The sequence below is a fragment of the Neocloeon triangulifer genome, unplaced genomic scaffold, assembly GCF_031216515.1.
Source record: "Neocloeon triangulifer isolate White Clay Creek 2 clone unplaced genomic scaffold, ASM3121651v1 ptg000012l, whole genome shotgun sequence".
NCBI classification, from domain to species: domain Eukaryota; kingdom Metazoa; phylum Arthropoda; class Insecta; order Ephemeroptera; family Baetidae; genus Neocloeon; species Neocloeon triangulifer.
Window position 1 is genome coordinate 19,144,181 of NW_026775554.1, and position 27,560 is coordinate 19,171,740.

The 27,560-nt window shown below is 36.9% G+C and overlaps 2 protein-coding genes across 7 annotated transcripts in view; one reads left to right on the forward strand and one right to left on the reverse strand.

Annotated features, from left to right (window-relative positions):
* LOC132197061 (suppressor of lurcher protein 1-like) overlaps positions 1-27,560 on the forward strand; it is a 136,613-nt gene that overhangs the window by 71,269 nt on the left and 37,784 nt on the right. For 4 of the 6 annotated variants that reach the window (XM_059620107.1, XM_059620106.1, XM_059620110.1 and 1 more), the window contains one exon: positions 7,413-7,630. In XM_059620107.1, coding sequence (XP_059476090.1) covers positions 7,413-7,630 — 218 coding nt within the window. Of the gene's footprint in view, positions 1-2,689; positions 3,120-5,969; positions 6,047-7,412; positions 7,631-27,560 lie in introns of those variants that run through there. The other 2 variants (XM_059620109.1, XM_059620111.1) reach the window with 2 other exon arrangements.
* LOC132197062 (small ribosomal subunit protein uS12-like) lies at positions 10,700-14,149 on the reverse strand. The gene is made up of 4 exons (XM_059620112.1): positions 13,999-14,149; positions 12,275-12,434; positions 11,479-11,663; positions 10,700-10,857 (listed from the first exon to the last, which is right to left on the reverse strand). Exons 1-4 carry the CDS (start codon positions 14,000-14,002, stop codon positions 10,775-10,777), a joined length of 432 nt encoding a protein of 143 aa, XP_059476095.1. The 5' UTR covers positions 14,003-14,149; the 3' UTR covers positions 10,700-10,774.

The following is a 27,560-nucleotide window of genomic DNA, read 5'->3' on the forward strand; positions in this document are numbered from 1 at the left end:
AAATATTATGCATTTTTTTAACATTGGCACGAGATCGTTTATAAACAAAAGGAACAGAATTGGACCCAAAATTGAGCCTTGAGGAACTCCAGAATTTACGTCAAACTCCTCACTGTTTTCGTTATTAACACGGACAAAAAATATACGATCAGAAAGGAAACTTATTAAGAGCTGCAGGAATGGGCCATCAATACCAAAATACTTTAATTTTTCTGCTAATTTTTTATACAAAAGTACGTCAAATGCCTTTTTTAGGTCAATAAAGATTGCCGTCACGTGTTTATTTTCACCTAAATTTTTATTTATAAAATTAGCAAAATTACCAAACAGCTCGTTAACACATTTCCCTTTTTGAAAAGCAAATTGTCGCTCATCAATCATTTTAAATTCTTTCAGATATTTAGTCAAATTAATTTCAATAAAGCGCTCAAAGATTTTATCAAAAACAGGCAAAATTGAGATGGGGCGATAATTTTCAAATTTTTTGTGATCAGAGTTTTTATAAATCGGTCGAATAATTGCACTTTTTAAACATTTTGGATATTGTGAGGTTTCAATGCATTTGTTTATAACGGAGGAAATAATGTTGGCGAGAGAGCAGCCAGCACTCTGCACATCACGCACAGAGACGCCATCCACTCCCGGGCCTTTGTTTTTATTGAGACTCTGAATAATAGCCGCGACTTGTGTGTATGTGGCGCGCGGCAGGCGCATGCTTTGCATCGCCGTCGGGCGCTGCTCCGCAGACCTGACCGCTTCAAAATCACAAATATGTGTACTCATTAGCGGCGCATCCGCAAATTGTTTACCAAAGCCTTCTAATATTTCCGGCAGAGAGAATTTTTTCGACATGAAGCGTGTTATTGTAGTGTCAATGGAAGAGGTTGCTCGGCCAAGCAATCTATTCAAGTTTTGCCACGTAAGTCTAATGTTGCCTTGACAAGTATTAAAAACTTTAAGATTGAAATTAATTTCTGCATTTCGCAATTTATTATTTACTTTATTCCTAAATTTTTTATACTCGTCAGCATGTTTTTTGTTTGTCGGATTGCTTTTCATTTTTTTATATAATCGCGTTCTCTCTTTAATTATTTCTTTATGGTGTGGTGTTATCCATAGTTTATCAATTCTTTTTTTAGTATTGTGTATTATCGTTTTTTGAACAGTGTTTACATCTTTTAAATTTTGTATAATAGTGGAGCAATTTTTTAGAGTCTCATTCGGATTATTTTCAACCACGCAGCGATTCCAATCAAAAGTTGATAAATCTTGATTGACAACTTTGAAATCAGTATAATTATACTTTTCAACTTTAGGGCCTCCGGAATGGTCATAAACTAAGGTTGAAATCGCATTGTGATCGGAGGCGTCGCATTCAATTACCGCGGAAATATTTTCAAAATTGTTAAGGCGTGCAAAAATGTGGTCAATTAAAGTAGACGAAAAGTTTAATCCAGAGACGGCTTCTCTAGTGGGAAACGAAATACACTGAGTAAACCCAAATTCTGCGGAAATATTATGTAGGCGGTCAACTATTGTGTCTGTAGTGTCGAGCAAATTTATGTTTATATCTCCGCAGATGACGAAATTTTTAAAAGTGTTTGTTTTCTCTAGAAAAATGTTAAATTCGTTCAGGAATTGAACTTTATTTTGTGACGGTGGTCGATAAAGAGCTGCCACAACAATTTCTTTATTTATTTTTATTGTCAAACTTTCTGAGCAGCTAAAATCGAAATCCAGCTCTTCAATTATGAACGAGTCTTTAACAAAAATTAAAATTCCACCTCCACGACCTATTTCTCTTGTTTTTGCAATTGATTTGAAACCTTTTAAAGTGAATTTGTTTATGTCATTTTCTTTGCAGTTTATTTCGGAGAAAATTAAAATGTCAATTTTGTATATTTCACTTTGAAATGAGGCACAGAATGAATTAAAGTTTTTGAATATTGATCTTATATTTAAATGGAAAATTGAGTATTTAACTAAAGAATTTGAGTTTAAATGAAAATTTTTTGCGTCAAACCAAAAATCATTTATGGAATTGCTCTTTAAGCAAACAGCCATTAAAAAAAAAAAAAAAAAATCTGTACTTGTGTGTTGTGTTTAACTTAAAGCTAAATGTGCGCGGTCGCAACATTGAAGTCCATCTTGGTGCGAATGTCGTCCTCGCATCGGATTCGGACAAGGGCACCAAGACGTTCGCTGTGACGGGCAAAGATTTTCCCGTCCTTAACCCAAACAAACTTAAACCCTTTTTCAGCGGCAGCGTTACGCGTGAGGAAGAGGAGTCGGCGGTGGTAGGGGGTCAGCTGTTCATACACACGAATTTTCGGAGGGTCATCACGTCGGCGGCGCTGAGCTGGCGGGTTGGAGGCGGCAGCTTCAGCAGCGGTGCTCGGCGGAGGGGCGCGAGGGGGACCAGCGGTCGGCTGGCTGCTGCCCTCGGGCCAAGTCATCCTCAGCAGATTCTTCTTCCCACCCAGCCAGGCCTTCCTGGCGCTTTCGGCCTTGAACTTGACGACACAATAGCCCGCGCGACCTCGACCACCAGACGCCCGAGGGGGGATCTCGGGAATCCAGTAAGCGTCCGACACGGTGTCGCACACCGGCGGTGCTCCGATTAGGTCGGCAAGAATTTGCAGTTTGGCGCGCGGGTCATCCTCTTTCTTGAAAGGCATTCCATGCACTTCCACCGCGTCTTGCAGTGATGACTGCTCAAGTTGGTGCACGCGGCCTTGCAGTTGGTTCAGGGCCGCTTCTTTTTCGTGCAGTTTCTCGTACACGCTATCGAGGCCCTTTCTCAGTTCGACGTTCAGGGCCTTTTGTTCTTTTACGTCTTTAAGCAGGGTGTCGTACTGCGAACTGAGAAATTGGACGGAGGCCTCGACAGCGGTCAGCCGCTCCAGCAGCGCCTTCTCGGAGGCGGCCACGCGCTCCTCGATGGCGTTCGAGCGCGTGTTGAAGGCGGCCAGCAAGGTGGCCTCCATGGCCGCAAGCTGGTCGGCAAGGGGCATCTCGTCGTCGCCGACGTCGGAGCCCTCCTGCGAGCTGGCGTCCGATTTGCAGACGCTGCAGGTCCACTGGAGATTCGGTCCGCGGCGTTTTTTGGCACAACTCGGGTGAGCGATGGCCACGAGGCAAACTTTGCACTTAATTGAGTCTTTGACGATAACCACTTTGCACACGTTACACTGAGAGGACATTCAGAAAAACTCACGTGTACAAATTGGCGACTCTGTGAATGATATTTTGCCAGGGAGGAATTTCGGGTCGCCTTTGATCACCGGTGGAAAATATTTTGCGACGAGAAAGTGAAAGAGGGGGAAAAATCAGTGGAGAGGAACATTCTTGCCGGAAAACAGCCGATCAAAATTTGGCGCACGAATTAACATTTGCAAAACAATCCGCCCACGCACATAGCCCGGTGACGGAATCCATTATTCTTTAACGACTACTCGCTTTGTTATTCCGGACCGCAGCATTTTTATTGTCTTGGCTTTGGGGAATTTGGCTCATTTTTCCACTTCCAGCGGCAATTAGTTTCAATCGCGCGCGCGCGCCGGGCGCGGATTTCACTTTTCCGACCCATAAACCACACGCACGCCTCTAGTCCCCGCCGCTCGTGTTGTAAATTATTAGAGTGGAGCAGCCCTTTGTTTTTTTTCCGCAAAATTCACTCGCCTTTACAATCTTTTTTAATAAAAACTAGTTGGATTTTTTTTACAATTTTAATGTTTTCAATGATCTCACTCAAATTAAGTTTGAGGAGAAATTGTGCAGGTAAAAATTCCTTCACTTTTCATTTCTAACAATAAGAAAAAAATAAATTGAAATATTTGAGCCTAAAAATTTAATTAGAAAATTGCACCCTCTTTTGATAAAATTTCCTTTTTCATGGCATTTTTATATCTAAATCTGTTGAATAAATGGACAAATGGCAAAATTAAACACATGGTTTCAAATTCTAGTTAACACTGAAGTGTATCGGGGTGATAGTTTTCTTTTTTTAAATTAATTAATTTTAATTATAAATTACTGAAATGCAAACTGGTATTTCTCAGTGATTCTACAAAATTTTTAAGGTGAATTTAAATTCTAGTATGAATTGATTTGCAAAATTTTTATAATTAATTTGTTTAATTTTTGTTGTTTATTTGTCCACATTATTGCAATACATTGTTGGAATACAAATTCTTTCAAAACAAGCAATTGTTCGTGATAAAACGGCACCACCACTAGCAACAATTTTACTAACAATAAAACTTCCGAGATCTAAAAGACCACTACCGTCGCATTGAGCCTTGGTTGACTAAGTTTTTGTTCTTATTACTTGTCACTCACTTAAACACCAATTGAGCTGCAAATATTTTATTGAGTTGTCAACATAATTTTTTTGTGGCTTCTCCAATTCTTCCTTTCATATTTGATTGTTTAACTTTTTTAAATGTGTTTATACCTTGCGAAAAAAATAATTTCTTCTCTATTTTTAATTTTTATTATAAGTATACATAGAGTTGTGAAGGATGAATGTTAAATCTTATCAAAATTGAGTAAATTTACGTGCTAAACTTGGACAAATCTTATCCCTAATATACACTTGCCAAGTAGTCGAGTCACAGAGTATTAAATCGTTTTCAGACAACTTTTGAATTGGCGTTCACGTACGTCAACTGGCACTACGAATATGGAATTGAACACGGCGGGGTTTATTAAACCATTTTGAAGAGGCACATAACCCTTTGGTTGCGCGAGCGAGCGATCAAGCAAGAGACTCGGGAGTTCACCGCAGCGACGTCTGCGGAATCAGTGGCACATAAAGTCGGGTGCGATCCCATTTCCCTGCTCTTGAGGCCGAATTGGCTTTTGCCGGGTGTCGCAGAGTCGTCGGGGCGAAATTTGATCGGGCGTAAGTGAATCGCAGTTGCCTTTGATACAAGGCCCTGCTGCTCTGCAGATGTTGTGTCGACTGATCCATTTCGCGTCTCATTGAGCAGATAAATTAGCCAGCCAAGTTGCCAGTCTCATTTGACGAGAGCGACCCTTTTCAAAAAGTTGATGGAATGCTAATGGAAAGGGTGCGCGGTGTGACGTGAACCTTGAAATTTGTCATTTGCAAAAGTACGAGACCCGCCGACGGCAGCTTTTTAGCGCGCGTCACCACTTCATATATAACTTGTTCATCTTTTCCTCCGTTCGTTCGCCGAGATTAAATTCCTGCGGCCGCAGCTCTAGCTTTAATCGATAATTCCTCTTTTAAAGCTCCTTCCTTACACACACATATACAGCTGCCGGCGAAAGACAAACGTCACTCTCGGCTTGATATTGGAAATCGCTAGCTCTCGGCCGGCCAATCTCGCGCCAATTCGCAGACCTCGACGAGGAAGATGTATAGGTGCTGGTTTTTGCCACACCATAGGAAATTAGATTGCACTACTTCACAGATTAGTATGGTTTCTAGGCCGAGCAAGCTAAAATTTATTATAAAATTTTATACGTGTGTTACTAAAAATCGTCTGGGCACTTAAATTTTTTAATTTTTCTTTTTAAAAATGATTCTGATATTATTTATAAATTGTGTTTAAATTATGCTTTAAATTATAAAGCAACTCTTTCCTGTTTAGTAAAATGTTTTTATTTATCAAAGAATATTTCAAAACTTTCGGTACACACATTTGTTTTTTTATTTGAATAGATTTATCATTTATTATAAAGATTGAGAACTGAAGGTTGTAAATTTCCTCATTAAAACTATAAAAATATTTAATTAATGGGATTTCAGGATTATTTTTTTAATATAATTTTAAATTTTAACCTTTTCTGAATAATTATAGGAGTTCATAATTTATCAAAATGCAAGACATATATTAACGTAAATAAACAGGCGGAAACTGTCCGAAAGCGGCGAGAACACATAACTGATTCCGGCGTGATTCGCAAGAACTGCGACGGATTATAACGGAGAAGCAGATTTTATTGTTTCCGCCGGCGGCCCGTCTTCCCGTCTTTTTCTCCAAACTTCCTCCGCCCCGTCGGAAGAGATGGAATCGTAAGTCTCTCTATTTTCGCGCGATTGTACACAAGGTCGATAACGCATCATTTGCCTGCACGTCAGAAGCACGCGCGTTTGCAGAACAAACGAGACGAATGGAGCGCGTGCCATTTGTTGGTGCTGATAGATGATCTGCCAGCCGGATAAACCCAACGAACCCCAAGACAATCCTTCCACTCTTGATTTTCGTTTGCTGCAATGTTTTGTCGGGCATTATTTACTGGCCAAAAGTTGTTTTATTTTTTTATTATTATTTTATTGTTATAAAACTGTTTTCTTACAGTTAAATATTCACAAGAAAAATCTGAAAAAATAAAATTTGAATTCAAAACAATTTTTCTCTTGGCAATCGTTTAAATGTAAGAAATGTTGGAATAAAACTAAATTTGTAAATTTAAATAATATTAAAAATGATAAAATAATATTATCTTTTGAAATAATATCATGAAAAAGTTAAAAAATAATTGCAAAACTTTCCCGTTATTATGAAAAAAAGCAAAAACTACCGTAATATGTCTTTGTCTTGTCAGATATTTCACTCTTTCTGTCTTTCCATTACAAATTTACGAAGGAGAAAAAACTCCCCCACGCGCCTCCGCCTCTTCGTTTTTCTCCGCAATTGGATACGACCGCTCACTCAGTTTGCAATATCCGCCAAGACTTCCACATTTCAAAGCAAATTTGCGTGAAAAATTGCAATTTTTAATAATCGCATCTTGGCGTCGTCATGGAGACCAAGCGCTTGAATGAGTGACGGGTCGCATCTCGCTCGCTCAGTAGCCGACCTATTATCATTATGAAGGGAAAATTGGCTCGCAAGAGTTAATTTCATCAGGGCTCAAAGAGCGTCTCATAATCTGATTGAAAGCCATCGCGGCGGAAAAGCAACGCCGCGGCAGAAAAATTATAATGAGTGTCATCAGCAATTTGGATTTGGGTCATTAATTAAAATGAATTGGGCTTACTATGATTTTATTAACACAAAAAGATGGAGAAAAATTATCACTTCAAAGCATATAAAATGGGAATAAAAAGGTCAAATGCTAAAATATGGCCCTATTAATCCGCTTGAAGAATGAAAGAAAAATTAAAACAAGGGCAATCAAAACTTCCCTTTTTCGTTGTCGAACTTTGAATTGCATTTAGAGAAAAGTTTGGAAAATTTGTAACTTTAGAAAATTAAAAACCATTCCTCACCCTCAGAAAAACCTTTTCCCTAGTGATGGGGCTATTTTAATAATTTTTTTTTTTTTTAATTTCCATGGCCCTATTTGTTTTTTATTCAATTTGCTTTTTCTATTCTAAAAGATTGATGATCGTGAGAATAAATTATTGTTGTTGACCGAAGCTTCATTTGTTTCAGTTGCATTCGTGGTGACCACGTGAAAGCATTCCTGCATCTGGAAAAGAGCGGCGAGGTGAACGAAAAGTCGTCGTGGAGTCACGTGCTGTGCGGCGAGCTGTCGGACCTGCCGCACCGACTCTTCAGCACCGGCCACGCCGCCGTCCTCGAATTCCACACCGACCACAAACCGAGCAACAACTCAGGCTTCATGGGCACCTTTCGCTTCCTCGACAGACGTGAGTACAAACAACGCAATAAGAAATAAGACAAAGTCGCAAATGGCCGGAATTTGCGCCGGCATTAAACATTGTCTCTGCTGCCAGTGCGAAAATGTGTTTTCGGACGAGAGCTCCCTTTTGTTCTCGCCGGCGAGTGAAAAGCGCGGAGAAGAAGAGCTTTTGGCTTTTGTCGCCCAAAAGCAGATTGCGTAAACGGTGCTTACAATTAGTTTTAAAGCGTTTTCTTTGAATAAATCATGCCGCGCCGCTCGTCACAGCGTCGCTTTTATTCGCCGGAAAAGTGCCGACTGAAAATTAAAAGTGGCAGAAATTTGGAAGAAAAAAATTTACGTAAAACGAAGAATTATCCGTAAATTATGTTAAACCAAACTTGCGAATTAAAACATTCTCTTTATACATCTGGGCTTCAATTTTAGAAGCAAATATTGGGATTTGCAGGTTGATTGATTCTTAAAGCGTGGTTTAACTTTATAAGTATCACTTTTAAAGAAAATAATGACGCTATTTTTTATATCGATTTCTGCAATAAAGATTTATTTATTTTGTTTTTACAAACTTTTTTGCTTCGTTAAAATAAAATTCAGTAGCAATGGTTCTATCAAAATTAAAATTGCTAATTATTTATGACAAAAGTTGACTCTTCCTATATCTTCAAACTTTCAAAACTATTTTTCTGGAAGGATTTTCACTTTAATTTCAAACTCATTCGAATTTCTATTTGAAACAGAAATTACTCGTTCAAATTCAACAAGTTTTTAAGGTGCATTTAAATTTTTAAATCCAGAAGTACGCGTTATATATTTGTGATCTCCTTCGCCCCCTCCACACACTTGGAGACAATGTCGCTCCCATTTCTGGTAAACAAACGATTCAGCTCTCTTATCAAAAGTCACCTAGGGACCTACAAACGATCTCACTCTTGGGAACTTTTGACATTTCGAATGTAATTCAAGGGTCATGGCGCGATCCCGCGATCCACAAATCAGTCCTCTCAAAGTGTGGCAAATCATGGCTCTCGCAAGGGGCAAAAACGTGATAAAAGATGACGACCATCCGATCAGCAGACACAAAAACTTGCGAAATAAATCATCGTGTGAAATTCGTCCGCTGCGTTCTCACTTAATCCAAGATCGAGTGCTGGCAAAAAGCGGCTCCACCAAACGCAAAGGAGCACATTCGGAATTAATTCACGCCGGGCCGATTTCTCCCGAGGCCTTCTGTTCATTTTGCAGCTCCTTTTCTTGCGCAGATTTGCGCCGATTAATTTCCCGGACAAATTAGCATGCTCTACACGCACGCCATTTTTTCCCGGCCAATTAATTACCGCGCGGCCTTTTTTACTCAAAACAATTATTCAAAAGTGCGCCGGGAAAAGACCAATTATATACGATTCACTTTCCCAGCAGCAAAGTATGGAAGTATAAAGCAAGCCGCGTCTGCTCTTTTTGCTTTTGCGGTGCACACGCACGAAATAAGGGCCATAAAGTCTTCTTTCCCGCGCGTCGGCCTCATTTTTCTCCCCGGAAAAAAAGCGGAAAGAAGAGATGCTTGCTGAACGAGATCCACGCGACCGTGTGTTTTAATGGCAAGTCGCGTAATAACAATAATTCCACGTCACACCCCGGCCGCCTTATGCGAAAAACACACCCGCAGAGAATCATGTCTATTTTTCTTTGCAACTTTTGTGTTTGCAAAAAAAATTATATACACCGGCAGGGATGATAATCAAAAAGCAGGAAGGCGGTTCTTTTTCCTTTGCCCGTTGTTTGCGCCTTTGATCTTTATTCAAATTATTGCAACCCGGCCAGGCTCAACGTGATGATATACATAAATATGTACATACAGCACAAGGCTGCAACAACTACAAGGGGAAGTTAATTAAGCTGCTCCTTGGCGTTGTAAGAAGTTGGCCGTAATGAAAATAAACTCGGAACTTTCACTTTTTTAATATGAATACACAACGCACACAAAGTTTTCAACCATTTTTTTAAGTGCGACGCCCTCGAGAGTAAATTTAAAGAGTTTCTTTCTGCTCATCTGAATATGAAGAAAGTAAAAACTTATGTAGGCGGAGGGCTTTCACATTCGTGTAATTCTAAAACGACATAAATAAATCTGATTATGATAAAAAGGGAAAGAAAATGTTAAAAACGCATTTGAACGAAAATTAAATACGTAATTGATTATAAAAAAAAACACTATAGATGGAACAAGATAATAAAATATTTCATTATTTAATAATTTTATAGCTTCAATTAACTGCTTAACATATTTAAATATATTTCTTTGTAAAAATAATAATTTTCTTTCCAATTAAAAACTTAAAAACACTAAATTTTCTTATCCTGCTTTTTGCATCTTTTTTATCAGTATTAAAATTAATTTAAATGTGAATTGAATTGAAAATTTAGGAAATGAAAATTCTAAAAATCAATGCACGCCTTTTTCCTAGAATAGCTACCAGATTTTCTTATTTTTAATTGGTTTCATTAATTCCAGATCTGTCTCATTTTTAATCAAATTATGTTGATTTTTACACACTCTTATCTCATTAATGAAATTACCATAAATAATTAGGAATCAATCACGCAGAGCCCGTTTTGTGTGAAACGAGATGAATCTGCATCGAAATGAGAAATTCCTCGTCTTCTTCCTCTGCAACAAAAACCGCTCGTGTTCCGCGACAGATACAAAGCGCCACCGACAAAAAGACCGATGGCATTCAACAATTCAGAGAAGAATCAATAAAATTAATAAATATTTCACTACACAAAAAAGCCGACAGAGAAAGAACTTTTTCGCCGAGGGCAGTTCCGCCCTGCTGCCGCCGTCTCTGCGAAATGAAAAGAAAACTCGTCGGCCGATTGCTCGGCGCCTCCCTGCCTTTCGAGGGGCAAAAGTCCAATTAAAAGTCTACAGCGCCCAACTTCTTCTTTTTTCCTCTTTTTTTTTATTCTGTTTGCAATAATTTCATCTCTCTCTCTCAACCCACCCCCTCACTCTCTCTCTTGTGCGATGGAAAAAAGGGAGAAAGGATGACGACGAGCGCTGTCACACAAGAAGTGATTTATTGTAAAAAGTTTTTGTGCGTTTTATTTTCTCTCTCTTTTGATTACACCATTGACAGTTGCGTTGGGTTATTTAGGAGCGGGGCCTCTCTTTCTTGCCCCTGTAAAGCGCCCACAGGGACACGTTGGCCACTTTGACTACCTTGAAGCGCACACCTGCAAAACGGATGAATTTTTTAACAAGCTGCCTCAACTTTTGTTTTCGTTGACACTTGGTGTCGTCGCCGGCAAAGTGCGACAAAAAAAGAGACTCTCTCTCGCCCAGGTGAACTAACTTTTTGCGTCGTGCAGTATTAATTTTAACGGCACGACGTGTGATTGTTCCCTGGAGAACTTTTGCAACTTTGTTAAAATTTAAAAACGACAATAAAAAAAGCATTTTATGATTGATTTTTCTGTTTTAGTGAAAAATGGTCCCTCCAGGGAACGCTTATTCTGAATTAAAAACGAAAAAATGGAAGCAAAAGGGGCCATTTTTAGCTTTTATTATATTGTTAAGGGCGATGAAATATTTTGGATCCCTTTTTGTCAGTTTTTAATAATAATTGAAACCCTTTTTTCATGAAATAGGATAGTTTTATTTTTATTTTTATTATTTAAAATAATATTAATTTAGTATTGGGCTCAAAATTAATCATTTATGGATGATCCTTGACAAATTTTGAATTAATTTGGAAAATCATGGTAAAAAATTTCTAATTATGTCTAAAAAAATTATGATTTGAATTGAGAGAGAAAAAAGTGATTAAAATTCAAATTGATTGACTATATTCTCACCGGGAATGTCTCCAACGGCGTGACCCTTTCGGCCAAATCCAGCAACCAAGACTTCGTCGTTTTCCTCGATGTAGGTGAGGCATCCATCGCGAGGGACAAACGCGGTCACTTTCTTGCCGTTTTTGATGAGCTGCACTCGAACGCACTTCCTGATAGCCGAGTTGGGTTGTTTCGCCTCCACGCCCCTGTAACAAAATTCGTGAGAAAATCGCTCGTCTGCTCCGGTGCAAATTGGGTTCGTTCAGCAATACTTTGCCGCGCGCGTTCTCATGAGTTTGCTGGTTGTGAGAAATTCGCCGAGTCGGCAGCCGAAAGTGCCGTGCTAATTGGGCTGCATTCAATTTTAGCGCCGAGCGTAAATTGAATTTTGCCCTTGTTTGTTCTACATTTAACCAATCGCATTTCTGAGTCCTTTTTGTGTTTTCAAATGCGTAATTAAACACACACATTCAGGTTAATTGCTTTTTGCTCAATCAAAAACCATTTTACTTTGCAAATTGAAATAATTTGTGAATATATTAAATAATGATATTAAATAATATTAGATAATGAATATTTAAATTTTTAAGTTAATTTGTCTACTCAATCTTCATTTTTTTTATAATTTTAATAGAACCTAAACTAAAAAAATTAATAATTAAACCTTTAACAATAAGTGTAATGAATGCATAAATTTACAACTAGCTCCGAAAAAAGTGTAAATGGCCCTCTTAAATAATATTCTCGTTTCTAATCTGGATTTGCATGAAATTGTCGTAATGGTTGGATTCGGTCGGTCGGAATTAAGTTCACTTACACTTTCTCGAGTACGATTCCCTTGGCATGTGACGCTCCACCGAAAGGGTTGGCCTTCCATCTGGTGCCCAGATGTGCCTTCTTGTAGTCGTTGTCGCACCAGCGTTGGTCTTTGCGGTGATCCTTGTGCTTCCTGGCCGTCCTCAAACCACGCGGCTTGCCTGCGAATCACCACCACTCGATAAATATGGATTGGCAAAGCTCTGCTTCGCGTTTATTTGTTGTGCGATTGATGAGTGCCGGGATTATCCCTGCGGCAGCAGGTGTAAGCCGATTAAAAGCGGCGTGCAATTGATTTCTAACGCGCGGCCCAATATGCACGCAGGACTCGCTCCGTTTTTAAGCCCGCCATCAATTCTTTCCTCCATTATTTACAGAGCTATTATTATACCCGCGCGCACACGAGAGCATGAAAAATTAGCCGGCTTTTCGGTGCGCCTGGACGGTCTCGCAAAAACAATAACTCCAAAAAATGAATTTTTGGCCAGAGAAGTTTAACCGGCTGATACCATTTTGCACTTTTTTGTAGCTCGGGAATTCACAACATGAAATGAAAATTATCCTGCTTTTTAATAAAAATGAAGAGGTGGATGAATGGAAACATTTTTTCAAACTCCCACAGCTTAAATATTTTTTTTATGCTTTGTAATAATTCAGGAACCAGTAGTTTTGATTTCAATTTTTCGTAGATTGAATTAATAATTAAACACATTTAGGATTCTAAAATGACAGCTAAACTAACTATGCAGGGGTACAATTTTAATATAATTTAATAAAAATGAGTGATTTTTGCTTGATAAAAATGAAAATTGAGATATTTTACGGAATAAAAATATTTTCTCTGTAAATATCGTTCTTGTCCAACAGAAAATGATAATTTTTAATAAATAAAAAATTATTTTTGAACCTCTTGCCATCTATTTCTTTTGTAAAATATTTTACATTAGACGTTAAAATGGAATTCTTTTTAACTTATTTAATTATTTATTTTTCATTTTCTTGAACTATAAATATGTAACTACGAAACGAGGCGCGCTCAAAAAATTACATCTCAGTGAGGATTTCCTTAAATCAATAGAGCAACAGTAAAAAGGAGTAAGCACGTAATGGCGAAAAATCAAATTCATTAAAATTACCTTTAAATGCTTGAGAATCCAGTCACAGTTTTCGCACGAGCTACATATCAAATACATAACATCACCAAAACTTATCATCCTGATTCCTGGGGCATTTCCCGAATGGAATTCTCTTGCGTACAATAAATATATAATATATGAATTTTTATTTTGACTCTCTGGCTACTGATTTGCAAATCCGGCCAGTCTTTGCTTGCGGTTTGCTGCAAATTGGATATATGTACACGTCAGTCTGTTCATCGCTATGCACGCCGAGCCGTGGCGGAAATCAAATCAAACGCGCACACACGCGCGGCTTTTGCAATTTGGCAAATGAGAGGCCGCTCGGTTGGACTACCCAAAAGGCAAATATATATTTCAACTCGGATTCTGTGTGCGTCGGAATGAATTTTTCCCGTCCATTATCCGGCTGCAGCAGCACACACATGGTTATTCAGAGCGGCCATGTGCTCTCGCCCTCCATGTTTTAGAGCTATTTTTAGAGAGCGGCCCTTTTCGGCCTCTCGGAGGAAATATGGAGAGAAGAATCGGCCGAGCCGGGTTTTTTTTCACTTAGGTTGATTGAAAATCGAGATGCGAATGCACTCACCCATCTTGCGAGGTTGGCGGAATCAATTAGAGTCAGCGGCTCGAATTCTCACGAATATTTTTGCACCGGACGGAGCGACACGCGGCCGTCTATTAGTCCCGGAGACAGATGAAGAACCTAAGGGGGTGTCGCTTCTGCTTCTTCGTCTTCCTCGCCAGCTGCCGCATTTTCTCTCTTTCTTGGTGCGGCGCCCGCGGCGGAGCGCGAGATTTGAGGCTGCTTTATTAAATCGCGCTGGTCAGGTTTCGAGTCGAGAGGTCCTCAGGGCCCGATTTAATTTAGTTTCGCCTTTGCAACGAGGACCAAATTAAAATGCTTCCCACCGCTCTTCTTTGCTCAATATTGGTTTTCTTTCCCGCCGCGCGTGATAATTAAGATTGCTTTAATAGCTCTCTTTCCGCTTTAATTGCAGGCTGACCGTCGGGAAAAGACGGAAAAGAATGCTTTGGAGGGGAATTAAACAGAATGGATAGTGCATTTAATGTGCAATTTTAATTACATTTACGTCTTGGAAACTGTTATTGGGGATAATAGCTTTTGTACATTAAATACAGGAAGACAATTAATTTAAAGTGTTAAATTATTTTAATTACAGTTAAATGGATGATTTAACAAAAAATGAAACTCTAAATATGGGTGAAAAATAATAGTAAGTAAGCGACCATTATATTAAATCTTTTTAGCCGCTTAAATAATTAATTAAATTAAATATAATTTGTTTTGTCACTTTTCAGAAACAATTTTAAAAATTTTATTTAATACTTCATTATTTTTCAATGTTTTATTTTAACAATTTAATCAAAGTTTAGTTGTCTATTTAACTAAATTGACTAGAGCTATCTCTAAAAAATCTCTATAAGGCACCAGTAAGGCACCTTTTTATACTTCTTGTGACTGTTTAAATCTTATTATTTTGTTTTTTCTCCAAAACGATCATCAAAATTACTTGATTTAAAGTAATTTTAATTTATTTTTATGATATCAATTTTTTTATTTTTTCTTTGTCAATTTGTGATAGAAATTTCCCCATTTCTGAACAATATGACTCTTTTTCTTTTGGGCCAATATTGCACTACTCGTTATCGCGCAAATCAAGAAAAGATATTGCCGCGATTTGTTCCAATTTGCTCTCGGCAGACCTGTTTTCACTTCCATTCCGACTCGCACTAAACAAAGCAATCTCATCGCTCGCTGGCGCGCGCCACAGCAGCTCTAAAAATTTACAGGCCAATTTCTGCAGCGTCTGCAGCCGCAATAATGACAAAATAATGGCCGCCTGCTGACTGACGTCGGCTCGTCCTGAATAAGTGATCAAAACAGGGCGAGTGCACGGATGCGAATATTTTATTTACGGCGGCGGCACGCGAGCAAAAGGGAAGCCGCAGCGGCATATTGTGTGCAGCGCAAAACGCCGCCGTAAACATCACACACGCAGACTGAGCTTTCTTTACTGTTATTGCAGCATTCGAAGGAAGGTGCACGACACAAATTCTTAGTTTTTCCTGCGCAAAAAACACACAAACGTGAGCCGCCGGCTGTGCTCCTGCTGCAATATAACGCGCGCGCTCTTTCTCTCTCGCACTCGCCCAACTGCCAGCCGTGGAAACACGGGTGTGTTGAATATTTCAAGGCGTATCTCAGCCGATCTACCTACTGAGCATATATAGGATGAACGAAAATCCTATTTCAATTTAATGCGGCTCCCATGAAAGGGAATTTGCTGCAATGAGTCAAGTTTTTTCTGATACAATGTGCTATATATTGAGGCTCTATTCTGTTTAAAAGCCTATATTTCCCCAATTTCTTTCATAGACCTGAACTGAGTTAGCCCAAAAGTTGTGGACAAAAAAAGTTCAGGTTTACGCTAGAGATTTGTCATATTCACGACTATTTATAATTTTAATCCAGAATAATGATAAAAATATAGCATGTGCTATGTTTTGAGGCTCTATTCTGTTTTAAAGCCTATATTTCCCCAATTTCTTTCATAGACCTGAACTGAGTTAGCCCAAAAGTTGTGGACAAAAAAAGTTCAGGTTTACGCTAGAGATTTGTCATATTCACGACTATTTATAATTTTAATCCAGAATAATGATAAAAATATAGCATGTGCTATGTTTTGAGGCTCTATTCTGTTTTAAAGCCTATATTTCCCCAATTTCTTTCATAGACCTGAACTGAGTTAGCCCAAAAGTTGTGGACAAAAAAAGTTCAGGTTTACGCTAGAGATTTGTCATATTCACGACTATTTATAATTTTAATCCAGAATAATGATAAAAATATAGCATGTGCTATATTTTGAGGCTCTATTCTGTTTTAAAGCCTATATTTCCCCAATTTCTTTCATAGACCTGAACTGAGTTAGCCCAAAAGTTGTGGACAAAAAAAGTTCAGGTTTACGCTAGAGATTTATCAGATTCACGACTATTTATAATTTTAATCCAGAATAATGATAAAAATATAGCATGTGCTATGTTTTGAGGCTCTATTCTGTTTTAAAGCCTATATTTCCCCAATTTCTTTCATAGACCTGAACTGAGTTAGCCCAAAAGTTGTGGACAAAAAAAGTTCAGGTTTACGCTAGAGATTTGTCATATTCACGACTATTTATAATTTTAATCCAGAATAATGATAAAAATATAGCATGTGCTATGTTTTGAGGCTCTATTCTGTTTTAAAGCCTATATTTCCCCAATTTCTTTCATAGACCTGAACTGAGTTAGCCCAAAAGTTGTGGACAAAAAAAGTTCAGGTTTACGCTAGAGATTTGTCATATTCACGACTATTTATAATTTTAATCCAGAATAATGATAAAAATATAGCATGTGCTATATTTTGAGGCTCTATTCTGTTTTAAAGCCTATATTTCCCCAATTTCTTTCATAGACCTGAACTGAGTTAGCCCAAAAGTTGTGGACAAAAAAAGTTCAGGTTTACGCTAGAGATTTATCAGATTCACGACTATTTTAATTTTAATCCAGAATAATGATAAAAATATAGCATGTGCTATATTTTGAGGCTCTATTCTGTTTTAAAGCCTATATTTCCCCAATTTCTTTCATAGACCTGAACTGAGTTAGCCCAAAAGTTGTGGACAAAAAAAGTTCAGGTTTACGCTAGAGATTTATCAGATTCACGACTATTTATAATTTTAATCCAGAATAATGATAAAAATATAGCATGTGCTATATTTTGAGGCTCTATTCTGTTTTAAAGCCTATATTTCCCCAATTTCTTTCATAGACCTGAACTGAGTTAGCCCAAAAGTTGTGGACAAAAAAAGTTCAGGTTTACGCTAGAGATTTATCAGATTCACGACTATTTTAATTTTAATCCAGAATAATGATAAAAATATAGCATGTGCTATATTTTGAGGCTCTATTCTGTTTTAAAGCCTATATTTCCCCAATTTCTTTCATAGACCTGAACTGAGTTAGCCCAAAAGTTGTGGACAAAAAAAGTTCAGGTTTACGCTAGAGATTTGTCATATTCACGACTATTTATAATTTTAATCCAGAATAATGATAAAAATATAGCATGTGCTATATTTTGAGGCTCTATTCTGTTTTAAAGCCTATATTTCCCCAATTTCTTTCATAGACCTGAACTGAGTTAGCCCAAAAGTTGTGGACAAAAAAAGTTCAGGTTTACGCTAGAGATTTATCAGATTCACGACTATTTTAATTTTAATCCAGAATAATGATAAAAATATAGCATGTGCTATATTTTGAGGCTCTATTCTGTTTTAAAGCCTATATTTCCCCAATTTCTTTCATAGACCTGAACTGAGTTAGCCCAAAAGTTGTGGACAAAAAAAGTTCAGGTTTACGCTAGAGATTTATCAGATTCACGACTATTTATAATTTTAATCCAGAATAATGATAAAAATATAGCATGTGCTATATTTTGAGGCTCTATTCTGTTTTAAAGCCTATATTTCCCCAATTTCATTCATAGACCTGAACTGAGTTAGCCCAAAAGTTGTGGACAAAAAAAGTTCAGGTTTACGCTAGAGATTTATCAGATTCACGACTATTTATAATTTTAATCCAGAATAATGATAAAAATATAGCATGTGCTATATTTTGAGGCTCTATTCTGTTTTAAAGCCTATATTTCCCCAATTTCATTCATAGACCTGAACTGAGTTAGCCCAAAAGTTGTGGACAAAAAAAGTTCAGGTTTACGCTAGAGATTTATCAGATTCACGACTATTTATAATTTTAATCCAGAATAATGATAAAAATATAGCATGTGCTATATTTTGAGGCTCTATTCTGTTTTAAAGCCTATATTTCCCCAATTTCATTCATAGACCTGAACTGAGTTAGCCCAAAAGTTGTGGACAAAAAAAGTTCAGGTTTACGCTAGAGATTTATCAGATTCACGACTATTTATAATTTTAATCCAGAATAATGATAAAAATATAGCATGTGCTATATTTTGAGGCTCTATTCTGTTTTAAAGCCTATATTTCCCCAATTTCTTTCATAGACCTGAACTGAGTTAGCCCAAAAGTTGTGGACAAAAAAAGTTCAGGTTTACGCTAGAGATTTATCAGATTCACGTCTACTTATAATTTTAATCCAGAATAATGATAAAAATATAGCATGTGCTATATTTTGAGGCTCTATTCTGTTTTAAAGCCTATATTTCCCCAATTTCATTCATAGACCTGAACTGAGTTAGCCCAAAAGTTGTGGACAAAAAAAGTTCAGGTTTACGCTAGAGATTTATCAGATTCACGACTATTTATAATTTTAATCCAGAATAATGATAAAAATATAGCATGTGCTATATTTTGAGGCTCTATTCTGTTTTAAAGCCTATATTTCCCCAATTTCTTTCATAGACCTGAACTGAGTTAGCCCAAAAGTTGTGGACAAAAAAAGTTCAGGTTTACGCTAGAGATTTATCAGATTCACGTCTACTTATAATTTTAATCCAGAATAATGATAAAAAATATAGCAATGTGCTATTTATTGAGGCTCTATTCTGTTTTAAACCCTATATTTCCCCAATTTCATTCATAGACCTGAACTGAGTTAGCCCAAAAGTTGTGGACAAAAAAAGTTCAGGTTTACGCTAGAGATTTATCAGATTCACGACTATTTATAATTTTAATCCAGAATAATGATAAAAATATAGCATGTGCTATATTTTGAGGCTCTATTCTGTTTTAAAGCCTATATTTCCCCAATTTCATTCATAGACCTGAACTGAGTTAGCCCAAAAGTTGTGGACAAAAAAAGTTCAGGTTTACGCTAGAGATTTATCAGATTCACGACTATTTATAATTTTAATCCAGAATAATGATAAAAATATAGCATGTGCTATATTTTGAGGCTCTATTCTGTTTTAAAGCCTATATTTCCCCAATTTCTTTCATAGACCTGAACTGAGTTAGCCCAAAAGTTGTGGACAAAAAAAGTTCAGGTTTACGCTAGAGATTTGTCATATTCACGTCTACTTATAATTTTAATCCAGAATAATGATAAAAAATATAGCAATGTGCTATATTTTGAGGCTCTATTCTGTTTTAAAGCCTATATTTCCCCAATTTCATTCATAAACCTGAACTGAGTTAGCCCAAAAGTTGTGGGCAAAAAAAGTTCAGGTTTATACTAGAGATTTGTCATATTCACGTCTACTTAAAATTTTAATCCAGAATAATGATAAAAATATAGCATGTGCTATATTTTGAGGCTCTATTCTGTTTTAAAGCCTATATTTCCCCAATTTCATTCATAGACCTGAACTGAGTTAGCCCAAAAGTTGTGGACAAAAAAAGTTCAGGTTTACGCTAGAGATTTATCAGATTCACGACTATTTATAATTTTAATCCAGAATAATGATAAAAATATAGCATGTGCTATATTTTGAGGCTCTATTCTGTTTTAAAGCCTATATTTCCCCAATTTCATTCATAGACCTGAACTGAGTTAGCCCAAAAGTTGTGGACAAAAAAAGTTCAGGTTTACGCTAGAGATTTATCAGATTCACGACTATTTATAATTTTAATCCAGAATAATGATAAAAATATAGCATGTGCTATATTTTGAGGCTCTATTCTGTTTTAAAGCCTGGGTGGATCCAGCAGAGAATTGGTTATAATTGTTGATGAAAAGTTACCATTTTGAATTTCATGTATGTTGTTGGGGTGCATAAAAGGTGGCTCCTCCTAAATTTTCAACTAAAAATATTGGGTGCTTTTCCGGGAAATCGGAATTTTCCAAAAACACAAAATATTGAATATCGTTGCTCCTAGTTGGAATAAATGTATGCTGTCTTCACATTCAGACGTAACTTTATACGCCCGACAACTTTGCCATTGACGAATTTTGCGTAGGTCAAAGGTCAAGGTCACTAAATTGCAAATTTCACTTTTAAACGCAATTTTCGCAAAGAAGCACCCCTCAGATTTTTTTTGCAGTATAAGAAAAAATGTAGCCCCAAGTGTGTAGAACAAAATACTTGATTTTCAGAATGGTAACTTTTACTGTTAAAATTATAATACTAACTAAATATTAAAAAACAGTGAAAAATCACTTTTCCGCAATAGAAATTAATTTTCAACCAGCGAAAACTCTGTTTCTGTTACAGAAACGACAAAATGTGTAATGACAAAAAGTGTTTGTCTTGACTTTCTGCATCCAATCATGTATCAATCAAGAAGGTCAGGTCACCTAAGGTCATTGACCTCGGTGACCTGTGACCTTGGAATACAAATTTGCAATTTTTTAAAATTATTTTTCATAAACTAATTACGCTTCATTATTTTCTGCACAGAAAATTTGCAAAATTGTATTCCAAGGTCACAGGTCACCGAGGTCAATGACCTTAGGTGACCTGACCTTCTTGATTGATACATGATTGGATGCAGAAAGTCAAGACAAACACTTTTTGTCATTACACATTTTGTCGTTTCTGTAACAGAAACAGAGTTTTCGCTGGTTGAAAATTAATTTCTATTGCGGAAAAGTGATTTTTCACTGTTTTTTAATATTTAGTTAGTATTATAATTTTAACAGTAAAAGTTACCATTCTGAAAATCAAGTATTTTGTTCTACACACTTGGGGCTACATTTTTTCTTATACTGCAAAAAAAATCTGAGGGGTGCTTCTTTGCGAAAATTGCGTTTAAAAGTGAAATTTGCAATTTAGTGACCTTGACCTTTGACCTACGCAAAATTCGTCAATGGCAAAGTTGTCGGGCGTAAAAAGTTACGTCTGAATGTGAAGAGAGCATACATTTATTCTTAGTAGGAGCAGAGATATTTGTATTTTAGTGTTTTTGGAAAAATCTGATTTCCCGGAAAAGCACCCAATATTTTTAGCTGAAAATTTAGGAGGAAGCACCTTTTTCCAACCCCAACATCATACATGAATTTCAAAATGGTAACTTTTCATCAACAATCACACCCAAATCATTCCTGGATCCACCCGCCTATATTTCCCCAATTTCTTTCATAGACCTGAACTGAGTTAGCCCAAAAGTTGTGGACAAAAAAAGTTCAGGTTTACGCTAGAGATTTATCAGATTCACGTCTACTTATAATTTTAATCCAGAATAATGATAAAAAATATAGCAATGTGCTATTTATTGAGGCTCTATTCTGTTTTAAACCCTATATTTCCCCAATTTCATTCATAGACCTGAACTGAGTTAGCCCAAAAGTTGTGGACAAAAAAAGTTCAGGTTTACGCTAGAGATTTATCAGATTCACGACTATTTATAATTTTAATCCAGAATAATGATAAAAATATAGCATGTGCTATATTTTGAGGCTCTATTCTGTTTTAAAGCCTATATTTCCCCAATTTCATTCATAGACCTGAACTGAGTTAGCCCAAAAGTTGTGGACAAAAAAAGTTCAGGTTTACGCTAGAGATTTATCAGATTCACGACTATTTATAATTTTAATCCAGAATAATGATAAAAATATAGCATGTGCTATATTTTGAGGCTCTATTCTGTTTTAAAGCCTATATTTCCCCAATTTCTTTCATAGACCTGAACTGAGTTAGCCCAAAAGTTGTGGACAAAAAAAGTTCAGGTTTACGCTAGAGATTTGTCATATTCACGTCTACTTATAATTTTAATCCAGAATAATGATAAAAAATATAGCAATGTGCTATATTTTGAGGCTCTATTCTGTTTTAAAGCCTATATTTCCCCAATTTCATTCATAAACCTGAACTGAGTTAGCCCAAAAGTTGTGGGCAAAAAAAGTTCAGGTTTATGCTAGAGATTTGTCATATTCACGTCTACTTAAAATTTTAATCCAGAATAATGATAAAAAATATAGCATGTGCTATATTTTGAGGCTCTATTCTGTTTTAAAGCCTATATTTCCCCAATTTCTTTCATAGACCTGAACTGAGTTAGCCCAAAAGTTGTGGACAAAAAAAGTTCAGGTTTACGCTAGAGATTTGTCATATTCACGTCTACTTATAATTTTAATCCAGAATAATGATAAAAAATATAGCAATGTGCTATATTTTGAGGCTCTATTCTGTTTTAAAGCCTATATTTCCCCAATTTCTTTCATAGACCTGAACTGAGTTAGCCCAAAAGTTGTGGACAAAAAAAGTTCAGGTTTACGCTAGAGATTTATCAGATTCACGTCTACTTATAATTTTAATCCAGAATAATGATAAAAAATATAGCATGTGCTATATTTTGAGGCTCTATTCTGTTTTAAACCCTATATTTCCCCAATTTCATTCATAGACCTGAACTGAGTTAGCCCAAAAGTTGTGGACAAAAAAAGTTCAGGTTTACGCTAGAGATTTATCAGATTAAAGGACAACTGACCCCCAAAAGGCGACCTGCGGTCTGCTGGTATTTAAATTTAATTTAATTTACTGTTCTGGCTAATAGAAAGGAGAAAGTATTTTTGTGAATTTTAATTCTGTGTTCATTGAAGTCAAGTTCTTAATTGTTTTTATTTAATTTTTTCATCAAGAAACTACCAATTATTTTTATTTATTTTAATGTTTTTTTGGTCAAAGCTTATTGACACTTCGAAATGCTTCCAAATGAATAAGGAAAAGGCTGTTGAATTTCATAATTGCCTGTTTTTTACTGCAGATTGCTTTTGTTCGTTAATCAGTGTCAAAGGTGGCCGTAGGCCGCACTTCATAAAATCTGCAAATTTCCATGACGTCACGCGTCGCCATTCGGCAAAACTGGCCTTGCCCGCCGCTTAATTATCCGTGGACGCAGCAGCGTCTCTCTGCACCCCTAAATCATTTCCGGGTGCGGCGCCGTGCAAAAGACAGTCTATTATTTATTCAAGCGTCGTAAAAGTAGAACTCTCTCTGTCGCGGTGAAATATGTTTGTACTCGGCGCGTCACTAGTGTCTGGTGATGATGACGATGTGGTCACCCTAGGGACTCGGCCGAGCTGCCACGGCTAAATAATTCGGGGGCGCCTCAATATTTCACGGCACCGGCGCGCGAGACCTTTTCTGGATTTTAAATAATACGGACCCTGACTAATGGCGGGGGATCAGCCCGAAAGGGAATTTCTTATGATGCTGGTTCCGAAAGCGGCCTTTTGTTGGCCAAATCCAACTGAGCACACCACTTGCGAATCAATGAGAGCCAGCCGAGCTTCGCGCTCTGCGACACACGAGATATCCCGCGCCCGCTTCGGATTCCTTTTCCACTATTTTCCGGACCCTGCGTGTGCGGCTCTCGACTGTCGATTCGACCACAATTGACAATGCGGTTCGTGGGTTCTTCCGTATGGATTGACGCAGATATTGCACTTTTCCAAACACGCCCCATATTTTTGTGCTTTCTCACTTTTTTGTGAGGGTATAAAGACTTTATTCTGCGATTGAATAAACACGAAAACGCTCATTTTTACTTTCAATAAAAAGTAAAGTGAATTTTCTCAATGCAAATAAATGAATTATAACATTTTGCATTCTTACTATCAAAGTTGCAAAAAATATTTTGTAGAAAAATTGCAAGTTTAATTTAATTTAAGTTTTAATCAAATGTATGTTTTTCACTGAATAAATATGGAGCTTCTGACACGTCCGTCTACTTTCAATTAAAAAGGAAAAAAACACATTTTGCCATTTTTCTATGGTAAAATGAAACTATTTTAAAATCCCCTCCAATTCCAAAAATTTTAGAATACATTTTTTTGCTTGAAGCGTGGTATTTAGTAACTGACTTAATTTAAATTTTGCTTGACAATATAAAAAAATTGTTTCAACATCCATTTAAAATATTAAACGCAGAAACTTACTTTAAAAAAATTAGATAAGAAACGATGAAGTGAAGGAGATCTGAATAATTATAATCAAAAGTTTCTATATTAGAGAGGAATTCCTGTTTTTGCCTTCATTTTTCCAGGAAAATTATTATTCATTCCAGAAATTACGATTTAAAATATTCTTACAAATAGTTAATTTTTCCTGAGGATAAATTGCATCACATCTATTTTAAAATCCACGTTTTCCTTCTTTTATCAAAGTCGGGTAGAAAAGGAAATTGTAGAGCTTTGCACTCACGGCTTTGCGAAATTTAATTTTCCAAGCATGATAAAAATGCGCGCCTGACTACACGTTATTCCTCTGCTTTGCTCTAGGTATAAAAATGCAAATCTGCCAACGATGACGATGCACACCAGTGCAGTATTTTTCCTCGCACATAAAACAGTCACTTTGTGTTCAAGCTCTCTAATCTCCATAATAAATGATGCAGCACAAATATTGGCGCGAGATTTTTACGGCACGCGGCGTGTCTGTTGCAAAAACTATTACCGATTCAAACGCCGGCTGTTTGCGATGCTCAAAGATAAATTTCGAGCTGCACACAAAGAGTGCTTTCGCAAATCTCCTCCGGCTGAAACTTTAATTAAAATCGTTAGCTTTTGTTTATTTATCGCCGCTTTGACCAACAACGGCGGGCCCCACAGACTTTTTCCCGTTTTTTTAGTGGCGGTTGAAAATTATCCTCGAGCCTGATGACGGGATTATTATTTTCTGCGCCGGACACCCGGGCGCGCTTGACGAGAAAAATTGGCCCTCTCACAGAGTGCATGAAAAATTACAAGAGGACGGACAACATTTGTCGGGGGAAAATGGCCATGCCGACCACCGCGATCAGTTGAGCTCTCTTTGATGTGCAATGCTGAATTGATATTCGCCGTCTCTCTCAGAAAAATGATGAACGGCCCCGGAGCGAGCGGCGGTTAGGATTCGGAATTCATTAATTCGCAGGCGGCACGTCCAGATAAGGGCGCTTTGAACCAGCCAATTTTTTATCGGGCGCTCGCAGAAAACGCTTGTTTGCACATTTGCACCGCACACCAGTGCCAGCAGAGCGCGTTTCCCGAACAAATGATGGCCTAATTTTTCACCGCAGCCCAGGTCAAATTTGACTCTTGAGCCGATTCGTTTTTTTCATCTGACACAAGCATTTGTCTTTGCTCAACCATATTTGTGTGGCAAAAACTCTGCTAAAGGACTTACTTTAAAATCTTTTATTTTAAATTTGAATTTTTGAAATTCATTAAAATAAAATTTTCATTGATATTGAAATCATAGTGATATAAAAGATTGAAAAAATCCTTTCAATTTTGTAATGATTTGTTAATTTTTTTCTGACATACATTTAATTGTTATTTTAAAATTTTAAATTATTTTTGTAAAAAATTAAAAATATTTAAGAGCAAGAACAATAAAAATGCCTTCTCCCAAGTCAAGTATAATCGGTTTTTAACCTATAAAACTTCCAAAAGTTTTATTTTACTCACTCTATATCTCTATGTATTTTCTTTATCTAACTTGCATTTTTTATAGTTTATGATTAAATTATCATTTTAATTTTCTAACATTTTATTTGTTTTACTTGGCAATGAAATTATAAAAATCTATTTTTGCAAACTAATTATTTGAGTCTGGATCAGACAGGATACTTCCTCTTGTTTTCATCACAACCAAAAATGTTCATCTGGATATTTAATTGTATTTTAATCTTTTGTCTGAATGAAAGGAAAAGTCTCGTCGCTGCTTTGATAAAATTTTCCGCTGGCCCGCCGCACGCAAAACCACCCTTGCAGGCCTCCGCTTTTCACTCTCTTTTCGCATATAATATTTTCAGTCTCTTTGATTAGCGCGTTGCGCCGTTTAACTCTGCGAATATTAATTTCCCCTCTCGTCGGGCGCAGACGACGAACACAAGAGGTGTATCAAAGCAAACCCAGTCGCAGCCTTACGGGCGATTTAATTAAGTTTGCTTAGCGGCCCTAAATAAAGAACCGAAAGCAGTTGGACGTGGCAGCAAACACGCCGTATTTTTCCACTTTCCGCGCCAAAGTGCAAAACATTCGCGCGGAAAAGCTAACAAATTAGCCCGAAAATAAACTCGCCGTTTGATTTTACGCACGCCATCATTAAACTCGAATTACTGTGTCAGGTTGTAATCACCACCAATAAAAAGGACACCTTTGGAATATTGTAACGGCGCCCGGTGATATAAAACAATAATTTTTTTTGCGTTGTCCGCAGCCGAAATGGCATAGCGATGGGTCAAACCGCAGGCTGCAGGGTTGGCGCGGCGCCAGCGCGGCCGTCCAGAATTACACGATACTTATAAGGGAATTTCTGTAAGTGGACCATTCAACAGAATTATGACCTGTATATATATAAATTTGAACGAAAAAGTGCCCCTTTCTCGTGTGTTGAATTTGGCAATGCACTCACGCGCAGGAAGGGAAAATGTCGCGAGACAAGACTTCATAAAATTATTTCGACCCACCTACTCTCTCGTGTTCCGCCATTATAGGGCTTTCTTTTTTTCAGCATTCAATTTGCCAAATTTATTGCACGCTTTTTGCGAAAAGTGGGCAATATTTTTTCTCACGTCCTGTACTGATTTTGGTTCTGTGCAGTGAAATAATTTTGTTACTAGAGAGCACTTAAGCTTGAAAAGCAATAAAAATGGTTTTAATGGAGGAATTTGGTCCACGTATTCCTTGCGAAGCTGAACTACCTTGAGTGACAAGATTTCTCATGACAGTTTTTTTAAGCAGGTTAAATACATTTTGGTTTTTATATTAAAAATTATCTTTAATCCAAAAACTACATCATTTACAGCTGATGTTCAGCAATTCAAATTATTTTATAATATCATTATTGATTTTATGTCCAATTGATATTCTATCATATTGTTTACATTTCAATTTTTAAAAACAATTTGTTAGAAAAAAGGTATTTGTGGAAAAAACGGCACGAGCACTGACAAGAATTTTTTCAAAACTTTCAAAATAAATTATTATATTAATATTTTATTTATTTAAAGTGTGTCCTACTTGCTGAATGTTTGAGTCCACACTTATTTTTACAAAATTAAAAATAAAACGTGCAAAATATTGAAATTTTTTTTTAATAATCTTTTTGAACAATTTATTTTCAACCAGATTTCCTCAATACACTTTTGGAGGCCGATACACTAGGCAATCATTATGTCCTGCCAGTTGCATACTTTCACGATTTTCAGGCGTCGACGCGTTTATTTATTAGAATTTTTCCAATCA

Excerpts from the sequence above, each read along its gene's own strand:
- LOC132197062 (XM_059620112.1), bottom strand. Across the intron at positions 11,664-12,274 it reads GGAATCGTACTCGAGAAAGT|GGGCGTGGAGGCGAAACAAC; the intron begins GTAAGTGAACTT and ends ATTTTGTTACAG. Across the intron at positions 10,858-11,478 it reads CGCCGTTGGAGACATTCCCG|GTGTGCGCTTCAAGGTAGTC; the intron begins GTGAGAATATAG and ends TCCGTTTTGCAG.